This window comes from Electrona antarctica (genome assembly GCF_951216825.1).
Source record: "Electrona antarctica genome assembly, chromosome: 14".
Lineage (NCBI taxonomy): Eukaryota > Metazoa > Chordata > Actinopteri > Myctophiformes > Myctophidae > Electrona > Electrona antarctica.
In genome coordinates this window covers 16,739,660-16,752,024 of record NC_136795.1, presented here as the reverse complement: position 1 = coordinate 16,752,024, position 12,365 = coordinate 16,739,660, and the positions used below count along the sequence as shown (strand labels likewise).

The window sequence follows — 12,365 nt, the reverse complement described above, 5'->3', positions numbered from 1 at the left end:
TAGTCGACGAAATCAACAATAGTCTGAAAGAACGCACCTGCGGCCTCATGCTGTGCGGTATGCCGCCGAGCACCAGCGAGCGCAGGCGGTCCGAGCGCGGCAGGAGGGGCGAGATGAGCTCCCAGGTGAGGTCGCCCACGGCGTGGTTGTGGGTGAACTCCAGGTGGGCCTGCCAGCGCAGACGCTGCTGGGGGTCCTCGCGCTGCGGCGAGCCGTTTGCCTTGTACGATTCAACACCTGATGGACGCACACATGGGAAAGAGTTCAAGCATATATTGACATAACCTAAACATAAGAAAGATAATGTACTGTATAGTATGTGTATGGGGGGGGGTTACCATAGAGTACAATCACTCAAGAAAGACCCACAAAGCCAAGGAGATAAACATATTTTTGGACCCTATAAATGTACCCAGCTGAGCCGAGTTGAAACTGATGAAAGTCAGTTTTAAAACAATATCAAATTAAAGATTTTGTTTGCGCAAGAATGGAAAAAAGGATCATCTTTTCCCAAGTGAATAACATTTATTTAATTGATTGATTTAATAACAGTTGAGTATACACACAACAGCTGCTGTCATAAATCTAAAATAGAACATATCGAAGCCAGTGATCAATTAACTCTAAGATTTTGATTTGGGTGCATTTTTTCAGAGCATGTTTATTTAATGACTAATCATAGATTTAATTCCAGCTTGGATCAATGGAAACAGTACTATACTTTTGTGACTATCAGTATCACAATGAAAATAGTAGGAAATACATTCATCAAAAATACCATGACATTGTTTTACATGTTTTTTTTATATGAATATTATATTATCATTGAAATCTTAATGTTTGGCCAATTATTTAGGGGACCACTTGCAATATCCTCACAAGTTGAGAATCACTGTAAAACAGTGGTTCCCAAACTTTTTAGCCCATGACCAAAAATAAATCTACAAGCTCACAATGCGGCGCGAAGTGACGCGTTGTGAGCTTCACTACTTCTTAAACATTTGTTTATGCAATTTCTTCTATTTTCTTGTCCTTATTCAAGAAATTATTTAGAAAAAAATAATTAAATTTGGTATTAATTCATAAAAACGTAGCAAACAAGAAATTAAGGGACCTATACAAATGTGACTGCGACCCACACATGGTTCCTGACCCACTGTTTGGGTCTAAATCAGTGGTTTTCAACCAGGACCACCAGTGGTCCTTGGGGGGGTTCCAGGTGGCTTTAACCCATTTAGGCCTGACGTCGAAATAAAAAAAACGTTCGCTCTGAAAGAATATATATTCAAAGATCTTTGCCGCACATAGCAGACCTACAAGCTCATAGCGCGCCACCGAGTGGCGCGCTATGAGCTTGTAGATCTGCTATTTTTCAATAGCTAAAGTATAACAATGCTTAGTTAAAACACCAAAAGGGGTTCCCGTCCAGAATGAGTTAACTCTTGAGAGCATAAAATGTGTACGTCCTCATGAGTTAAATTATTGTGGCCTGGGCCGTGGCTCAGGCCGTGGCTTAGAGAATGTAATATAATTGCTATTTTGATCAACGTTTGCCTGGTATCTCCCCTAATGATAACATACAGCATGGAATTGTGGACAAAATCTTAGCCAACGACAACAAAATATTCTTTAGTCTTCTTGGGTCCGAGGCTAAATGTCATCAAATTATGGTCCGTGGCTCAAATGCTGAATAAATAATGGACCTTGATATGAAAAGGGTTGAAACCCACTGCTCTAAAGCACTGTCACACTGCGAGCAGGCGGTAGGTAGGTAGTGTATCGCTGTCCTTGTTGAACACACATGTCTATCAGCAAGAGCCATCTTGAGAAATGGCTCAGTTGAATTTCAGCCAAGGGACTCGTCCCGGTCACATGCAACACATTATTCACACACGCATGCCAAAACGTACCGTGTTTATTAAACCCTTAACTTGAAAGATAATATTAGCCATGTTGGGACATTGAGTTAATCACTTTTCTTGTAACCAACAACGCACTTATGTGGTGCTCTATCCTCTTAGAGCAATTACATCATTTATAAAAAAGTTCCTGAGAAACTGAAAACATTGTGTGCGTGTTTTACCGTCACTGCCCACTTTGAAGCCAAATTCGTCATAATGGAATTCTGGATCCTCCTCGGGATCCTTCTGTAGGACAAGAGAGAAGACGCACAAAATATATCCCACTTTCAAATAGTCCTATCTGGCCACACAAAGCGGTGTTGCATGATAAAAGCCCTGCTGAAAAGGTCCATGGCAGCTCTTGAGAGCCACCAGTTAGTTACCATGCACAAGATCTAAATTACACTGGGGCAACTGATGATATACTGTAGCAAAGCTCAGGGAGAATCTATGAAATGTTGTGATGTTTCCTCGTGTAGCGTATAAACACAAGCAGAAATGGGACTTTATAGCCAAAGAAAGCATCAAAACCGATTGTCCACAGCAGTGAGGGATGAGAATCGGTTACATAATTCCATCTTATCATGGCCTTTTGACTAGGTAATAATTATTGCACAAATTAGACAGGAAAACCTGCCGTTGCTACACAAAAAAACATAAAATAGCACACACAAAATAAGTTACTGATTAAGTGGGGAGCCCGCTGGCTAAGTGGTCCAGGCGCATGCCACATATAGGCTTTGGCCTGACAGCGCGTCGCGTGTTCCGAGTCCCGTTCATGACGACCTTTGCTGCATGTCTCAAGACGAGCCTACTCGTCAGGACGAGTAATCGAGTATACCCGTCAACGGGATCAAATGTGTTAAACGTCAAAAGAAACCCCAGTCTCACCTGGTGGTACTTGGCCAAGATGTCCTGGGGCCACATGCTGGGGGTGAGGGCTGAGAAGGGGCCCCCAGGGGCCGGAGTGTAGCTACCTGGAACAGGAACGGCCAATGAGACTTGAGAGGTAGTACGGTATACACAGTACACACACAAAGTAGGAGGAACACAGAGGTCAAAATTCTCTTTTGTAAGGTGGATTTTCACTTAAAGAGCAAAGCCGTGTAAAGGCAGAAGAGGTGGAAAAAGAGCAGAGGACTTTACTCAACTGTGCATACAACCGTTTTTACTTCAGGTTTATTAGAAACAATTACATAAAAATGTAATCATGTGGATCTCGGGATCCACATCATTATGGTGTGGCTCCAATTTGCATCTCCAGCTTGTGACATCAGTCATCGGACGCATGACTAAAAATTTGGCAGCGGTTTCATCTAATCAGCGGTCAATTGACATCCATTATACATTATTACGTTAAGTTAAATATTTAAATAATTAGAAAACGTAAAGCAAACCAGTCAGCAACAGAATGCCAGCAGCAAACACTCGTTCGTGTGCATTCAGGTACTTTTCTTCATATAATACAGGTAAACCATTTTCCGCCTTCCTCAGCATGATAATCATCATGTTTATCATTCCAAGGAAGGCTTCGGTTGAAATGCGTTTGTTATTTCCCCATCGTGCCTTATCTAAATAAAAGTACCTGAAGGACACTTCCGTAAATGCTGGCATTCTTTCACCGATATTGAACTCTTCAGAGTTGTGCACTCTGTAAATAGTATATTATCTGTCGATCTGTGACCCGAGCTGTGCTTAAATCTTTCTAGTTTGGCAGTGTGCACAGGAAAGGTCTCACCAACAGTCCATTGGTTTGCGAGATTAGCTGAGCTCATAGGACACAGACTGACACTCTTATTGTTATAGACGGCAAGACTCCAGCAGGACCATGCCGTAAAAATATATCCCATTTTATGCAATACAACTTTGATGTGGATTTTGGAAGCAAACATAACTGATCATTAGCAGGAATGGTATATGCATAAAAGACAGACTGTAGCCTCAGAGTCTTTACCTGACATGCTGTTGGGAGGCAGAGAGAACGGCGGCTGTGCAGAGAGAGTGTGGCCGCTCTGGAGTAAGGAGGTCAACAGATAGCAGCCGCTCTGTAGAGACAGAAAAGAGTGGATGAGGGGGAAAGTCGGAAACATTGAAAAACTTTGTCGAGTCCTGCTCAACACGTCGTGGTTGCATGCATCCGTTCTGCAGATATAATTATCCCTCACGTAATGCTGGAATACCCGGAAAATGAATTAAAAACACAAAAAGAACACTCCGCTAGAATTGCGTTTCTGCAGATAAGAGTAATACATGGTGTAGCTACTGTATGTTCCCTACAGAGTTGAACTCAGTCAGGACAAGAAGAAACACAAAGACAGAGAGAATGCCTCTACAGATAATGAGGGAAGAGTCTGCACAGCAGCAGTAGGCCAACTGTTTCACTTAACTTTGCCCGCGCTTGTGTGTGTGTGTGTGGGCGTGCGTGCGTGCATGCATATCTATATCAAAGATGAAATGTGGCTTATAAAATAGAAACTAAACATCACTAGAAAGAAAAAAAAAATGTAATTAGACCAGTAAGCAGATGGAATTAGGAGGAACATATTATTCTGGTTAACACATTTCTTTCAGTTTCATTAGGCTGCATTTTTATTTCTACTGAATGCTCCATTTTCTTGTTTGTTCTGTTTCCCTGATTAGATCTAGGTTAAACTAATAAAGGATTTAGTATGCCTTTAGGCCTATTTTTACATTGTTTCACGTAACGCATGAACACAAACAATTCTTTGTCTCGGCTCTTCCAGACTCAACTCATGACACGGCTCACGGAAGTAGCACAGGGACATTAGTGGGGGAAAGTCCAAATAAATGAGCCAGACATAATATGCAAATGACTGACAGAAGCTTAAAACCCCAAACTCCATCCTTATCCGTGTAGGTTTCCAATTGCGGTGCAAAGATCCCTTGAATCCTTTTGAAAAGGCTCACTTCAGACTGCGTTATTAAGACCCGTTATTAACCCGAGGACCTGATTCTACGAATGTCAGAAAAATGACAGTTTTCTGAAAAACCTATGTTTCTATATGTCAGTGGTTCTCAAACTATTATGTCAAAGTCATATGATTAGTCACACACGTTACCGCAGTGATTTGTTCTCCGCATTTGACCCATCTCTTGAAGCGGCGTGCGCCGCGCTCGGGAATCATTATATTAGTTGAGTTGACCCCCAATCCAACCCATCTTTGGTATGACCCGGCCGGGGATCGACCCCCGACCTCCCAGTTTCTGGGCGGACACTTTAACCACAAGGCCACTGTCTGGTCAAGGACCACAAAAATGATATGTATTTGGCCACCGATATCAAACTATTTAGTTCCAGGGCCCGCCAGAAGAAAAGATTTGAGTTAAAAATGTTCGCTGTGAAAGAATATATATATATATATATATATATATATATATATATATATATATTCAAAGATTTGTGCCACGTTTTCACACATTTTTTAAAATATCAGATAAACTCAGTGCAGCACTGGGTACCGCACTATGAGCTTGTATATCTGCTATTTTTCAACAGCTAAAGTTTAAAATAATGGTTATAGACAATGGTTAAAAGCTATAAGGTGACACGGATGCATTCCATGTCTTCATGGGTTAAAGCTGGTAGGACTGCTCACCAGTATTCAATGTGCATTTGGTGTCTTGCCGGACGAGTGGAAGTCAAGTGAATAACAGGTTCCTTGTTGTGGAAAGAACTCGAGGCAACAATCATTGGGTTGACTTAGAGGTTGGACAAACAGACAAGTGTTTCTCATGGATGGTTAGCTAATCAAAATTTACATCTGATCTAAGCCACTTCCCAACACACAGCTTCAACATGAGTTGGTTTGTCTTCTGCCATGGACATTTTAAATAATTTACTGGGCTTACCGTTTCTGTAATTTTGCAATGGCTCTAGACTAGAGTATAACTTTACAACTGTACACTACAATAACCTGAATAGCGAAAATACATCACAAATAAATACTGAAACCAGATATAATCATTAAGGAAAGTGTATGCATGCATGTGTACTACTACTACAGTATGTAAAGATGTGTTCAGTTGCCAAAAAAAGAAAAAAATTGGGGACCCCCCAAAATAATTTGGCGACCCCCAGGGGGGTCAACCCACGGGTTGAGAACCCCTGACCTAGACACAGGATGTGACATGAATTTTCATATTATCCCCTGAGCAAGCAAGCAGGCTCTATTAGCTGGATGGTACAACATGGCCGCGAGTGCACATGAAACCGGGTTTAAATCCAGGGTAGAAGAGGAAAGTTTAGTTACATTACTTTAATTACATTCATCATAGTGTGTACTCCTCTTTAAATGTTGTTCAAGGCGGAAATCTCAGAAGTGATCCTAACATCCTACGTACTTTAGTTGCCAGCAATACATTTACAAGGTCTCTGGCAGGGCAACATGACGCATGCATACTAGTAATGAAGAGAGAATGGCAGTGGGAAAAGGGACACACAAACATGCGTCACCGAGTGTGAATAATGAATATACAGTAATGGATATGCAGATGCATGGAACATACTATGCACTAGAGGGTCAACACGCATGATACAAGGGGTGACAATAAGCCTATCTCACAGAATTTCCCCGCCCCCCTAAATACGCCCCCTTTCGGGGTTAGTGGTGATAGCGTGACGTCACTCCATAGACGCTACATGTTAACAGAGGTAATTTAAGAAGTCTACAACTTTTGTTTTCTCAAGGTAAGGTTTGTTCTATCTGTTCGACCTGATTTACCATCTTGTTTGCTTCATAATAATATTGGTCCGTCACATTTTTACATTAGAAAATGTACTTAGATTCTCCAGAGAAAAAAAACGTGTAAATGCTCATGTTAAAGACACCACTATTTACCGGAAGTGGGCATGGAAAGTGGGCTGTGAGATAGGCCTATTCATGAAGGGCGGTGCTCAATGCATACAACACAGGTACAGTAGTACAATTCACAAAACCACCACCATTCGTTATCCCAGTGACAAAATATAAAATTATTTGACTGCATACAATTTGACTACAGCCATTCTTGTTGAATAGACTTATGGTCTATGGTTTAGCATACATTAACATTTGCAGATTTCCAGCAAAAACAAGCGAGCTGGGTAGTGGTGGATACTTGAATCCATGGTGGCCAAGGACATGAAATGCTCACTTTAATTGCATATGCTGTCAGCTATAATCTACACAGGTCTACATTTCTAATTACCACTCCTAGCAATGTATTAAGGAAAGTTGTGGACACAATTAACTTACAACCTTTAAGCTACGTTGTATTCTCATGTTGGTGCATGTCATTCCATAGGCATAAGACATGCAACAATACAGTGTACTACATGCAACAATACAGTGTACTACATGCAACAATACAGTACAAAGATCTTCTACGTTGCTGCCAAACGGCCCTGTGGTGATGCAAGCATTGTAAGTGTAGTAAGCATCGTCACCATAATTTATGTTGCCAATGACCATGGAAGTTGATGGAACCCTACAGTTCAGTCGGTCACCACTGAATGATTTGCAGTGGTGAGGCACTGAGGGCCAGCGAATCATGGATAATGACGTACTTTCAATGCCGTCCCTGCAGCCTCATAAAACGTACAGAGCTATACAAGCCTCTTGAACCAATCATCTTCTGTTATTGTCTAGTTGTTGGAGTTGTCCCCTGGCAACGGTGGCTGGTATTATGCCATTTGTGAACCTCAAGTGAAAAAGTAGGTAGGATAAAGTGCACTGCTGTGCTTTACATGCATGACTTGAGTATTTTGCGCACACACGCAAATATTGGCGAGTCAGTCGCCATAATTACCCAACATTGGCCACTGATGAAACCATTAACATTTAACATGGCTCTGTTGAGACACCAGTAGAAGAAACCTACTTGGAACAAAAATATATATATATATTTTTGCCTAATAGAGGAAAACATTTCTCTATGATACAGTGGTTTTAAAGAAATGACATGTAGCATATTCAGTTGAGTTGTGTCAACTTCAACATGTGTACAACATTACATGACAAAAACTGACATAACTACTATTCTATTATCTTTGTTTGCGGTCTTGTTCTTGTGTTTATCGTGTGGTTATAGACTAGAGCACTGGTTCCCAAACACTGGATCAGGACCCAATTGTGGACACATGTTTATGGTTCACTTTATTTTGCTACATTTTGTTTTTTACATTCCCAAAAAAGCTAAATTTGTCGTGAATTAAAAATAAATTAAAATCTAAAATCCTATAAATTAGAAAACAAACTTTTAAGAAGTAGTGAAAATAGCCGATCTACAAGCTCACAACATGGTGACCCACTTTCCACCGGTTGGGAACCGGTTTAGTTCTTTTTGGTTCTTAGTCCATGAGCCAGAGCTCCAAAATTGGTGGGGAAAACTAGACCTATATTAAATTGTTTATAGGATCAATACAAGTAAATTAAAACATCATAACCCTTCCACAGTAGTAGCTTTTTCATATTTTCTATTATTTTGCATATTTTCTTACATAATGCCTCATTTGCATATTTAAAAATGTAAAATGTGTAATACAATAAATAATCCAATTTTGGAGCTCTGGCTCATGGACTAAGAACCAAAAAGAACTGAACCAGTTCCCATTGCGAACCAACCGGTGGAAAAGGGGCCATTGTGTGCTTGTCGATCAGCTATTTTGCTAGTTTGGGTCCAGGGCAAACATCTAATTTCTCTTTTGGGTCTCAGGCTAAAAGGTTTGGGAACCACTGGACTAGACAATCGAAATAACTAAGCCCTTGGCTTGGGCTTTATTGTATTTCCATCCTTTCTTCCTCACTGCGATTCATAATGTATTGACTGCAGTGCAGTGTTATAGGTTAGGTTTAATCATCAAATAAACTCCATCCATTCATGTATTTCCATCTCCATGGCAACAATGTCACAGCAAAGCAGTCTCAGACCATGCACCTGCCTCCCCCTTCCCCTCAACAGAATGCAACAGCCACCTGCCTCCCCCTCTGCTCAACAGAATACAACAGCAGGAGTGCAGCTTTGTCAAGAAAAGCTCACAATACGGCAACAGGGGAAATGGTAAATGGTGCATTTATATAGCGCCTTTATCCAAGGCGCTTTACATAGATTGTGCATTACATGTGCATTACATTCACCCATTCACACACACATTCATACACCGATTGCAGCGGAAGCCATGCAAGGTACCAACCAGCAGGGGACACTGTTAGGAAGGCATGCTGTGCACCGGGGGTGCGCACGCTTTTCCGACACACCAAAGGTCCGAAGTGCGGGGACATGCGATGCGAAAATGCGATGGTCCGACATGCGCTGCTCCCGTGCTTGCGGTTATGGTTAGGTTAAGGATTGAGGTTTCGGATCAATAGTATGTCGGAACTAAAGCCTGTACCTGTGCACCGACTGATAAATAACACACACACACACACACACAAACAACCACACACACACACACACACACACACACACACACACACACACACACACACACACACACACACACACACACACACACACACACACACACACACACACACACACACACACACACACACACACACACACACACACACACACACACACACACACACACACACACACACACACACACACACACACACACACACACACACACACACACACACACACACACACACACACACACACACAATAATAATCTTAGCACGCCAATGCAGCTCGCCAGCAGGTGGACAGCCTCGCCTAGGAGTGATTCATTCCAGCAGCAGGCTTGCGGCATCTCTGAAGAGGAATTTGGGACTTTGAAGAGAGATGGGAAATCAATTTGAGGCTTGGAGGATTGCCAGCCATCTCGGGCTCACAGCGCTGCCTCTGTGAAGCCAGTGCGGTGAGCGCAGATTCTGAGGCTTAATCAGCCAACAGCGTAATCAGCTGCCAAGGTAGTCAAGATGACAGAAACCCTCCTGAACCGTGATCCCAAAAACTATCTTGACATTCTGTCTGGACACAACACTGCTGCGTTGTTGTCCAAAAGACTCGGTGAAGATAGCTCTTCACCTAGAAGACGTTCTCCAAAACAAATTTCCACATGAGGACAAGTCTAGGCAAGAGCATGGGCACAAAGAAGACATCAAGGATTATCCTCAAACCACAAACACAATTATACAGCACACACACACACACACACACACACACACACACACACACACACACACACACACACACACACACACACACACACACACACACACACACACACACACACACACACACACACACACACACACACACACACACACACACACACACACACACACACACACACACACACACACACACACACACACACACACACACCTTTGAAAAGCAAGCACAGCAGTCTGACTAGGATATGTGTATACAAGGACATTGACATACCATAATTTAAAGCAAGGAGCAAATAAAATCCACATTAATGATATCTACAAAACAAACAAACAATAGAGATACAGTGTAAGAAGGAACCGCTCTAAATGGGGCCACTGTGTCAAAAACCCACTACAGGAGCACAGGACACTTACGAATCAAGCACCGCCTGTTGACTTTGTGGCAGGCCATGTGTTTTTACGATAAGGAAAACTGCCCACCTCCTTGTTGCATGACCACAAAGAGGGTTTGGTCCACTGCTCAGGTGAGACTCGGGTGACCCATGTTTGCACATGCTGGCCAACACCCTGCCGCCTGCTGCCATTAAACAAAGCTCAAGACACCCCAGTGTGTACTAGGCAGGGGAGAGTGGACATTCATTTGTGTGACATTTCCTCCTTGACACAGTCAGTCACTATTTATGATAAAATGGGAACAGTGTTATGGTGTCAAGACTTTCCAGAGTGTCTGTATTTATCAGTGTGCAATGCATAAACAAAACACTAATTTGCTCCCTAACCAGACCCAAGCCAGCTGTTCCTTCAGATGTTTCCCTCTGTTTCCCAGCGGCAGTGGCTTAGGGGTAGAGTGGCCAGATGGTAACCGCAAGGTCGCCAGTTCGAACCCGGGCTCCCCCAGAGTTAGTGTCTGAACCCCTAAGTGTGATGGTTGGTGCCTTGCATGGTTTCCGCTGCCATCAGTGTATGAATGTGTGTGTGAATGGAATGCACAATCTCTGTAAAGGGCCTTTGATAAAGGCACTATATAAATGCACCATTTACCCTCTCACCACACAGAGAAAACTCTGCCATGCAGAACTGAGGGACTTTCCCTGAATAATGACCAATAACACTTTGACTGAGACACACACACACACACACACACACACACACACACACACACACACACACACACACACACACACACACACACACAGTAACATATTGGGTAACACGGCTAATGCCACAGCTTCCCAAAATGACAAAGCTTTCACAATTCAAACCACCTACATTTGGCTTTCTATCAGCATTACGCTGCATACTAGTCTACTAACAGGTTGGCATCAGTAAGCTGCAACAGTCCCAACTTTGGAAGCTGCAACAGGTGATTAATTATCTGGCACTTGGGAGTATACAGGGTGTGGTACAATAGCTTGCAAATATTTGGGCTATAGAGGACCCCTGCCAGGCAATTGTATTCCTCATTATGCATCCATAATCCCCACACCTCCCAACACACACACACACACACACACACACACACACACACACAGTCTTTTACCAAAAAGCCTATGGTATACATTTGTAATGACACGTAAGTGTTATGTCAGGGAAGACCTAATTATGTATGCGAATGATGCCATTTTCTGGGATAATTATGACTCGACGAGAAAAAGCAGTGAATGGTATAAAGCATTCTGTTACAAAATCACGTGATTTGTTTTAATACCAAATATCCTACAAATACTTGCGATGTTGTCGTGTTTAAGCATCAATATCACAGTCAGAGCATATTGACAATCAGCTGTTAGCCACATATGCTAGCAACCATGGTTGAATATTGACTGCATAATAATTGCATATTGTGCGATAGCATGCTAGCACACTTACCGTATCATCGTGGTACCGTATCGAGATGTGGTATGTTTGGCTTCTTTACCGATAAATAAAGGTAAATTACAATTTCCTATCGCATCTTCCCCGTCCTATTTTCGCTGCTGGGTTCTCTCTGTTTTGCGTCATATGCACCTGCTAGTAACGACGTGTAGCTCTGCATAGCTCTGTGGTATCCTTACGCGGCGCCCCCATGGTGTTTTCCAAGCCGGGAAGTAGTTCCAGATCCCGGAACTACGTTTCCAGCCAAATATCCTTCCGCAGTGGAGCAGATCAATGACGTGGGCATTACGATGGCATGATGCGTTTACATTTTCCATTCATTCAACTCCGGGCAGACTTTCATTCACAACAAGCAAACACGAGCAGCAGTGCAAGCGGGCTATAAGACCAAGACACCAAAGTCATGTAAAATTATTATTATTAAATTAGCCATCCAGTTCTGGTTGCTGACTGTCATGAGAAGTAC

The 12,365-nt window shown here is 42.4% G+C and overlaps 1 protein-coding gene across 1 annotated transcript in view; it reads right to left on the bottom strand.

The window, feature by feature from the left end:
- sgsm3 (small G protein signaling modulator 3) overlaps window positions 1–12,105 on the bottom strand; it is a 32,905-nt gene extending 20,800 nt beyond the window's left edge. The window contains exons 1-5 of the mRNA XM_079521023.1: window positions 11,894–12,105; window positions 3,856–3,946; window positions 2,793–2,878; window positions 2,084–2,147; window positions 38–237 (exon numbers count right to left, since the gene is read on the bottom strand). Coding sequence (XP_079377149.1) covers window positions 38–237; window positions 2,084–2,147; window positions 2,793–2,878; window positions 3,856–3,862 — 357 coding nt within the window. The 5' untranslated portion in view covers window positions 3,863–3,946; window positions 11,894–12,105. The remainder of the gene's footprint in view (window positions 1–37; window positions 238–2,083; window positions 2,148–2,792; window positions 2,879–3,855; window positions 3,947–11,893) is intronic.
- Window positions 12,106–12,365: the final 260 nt, after the last annotated feature.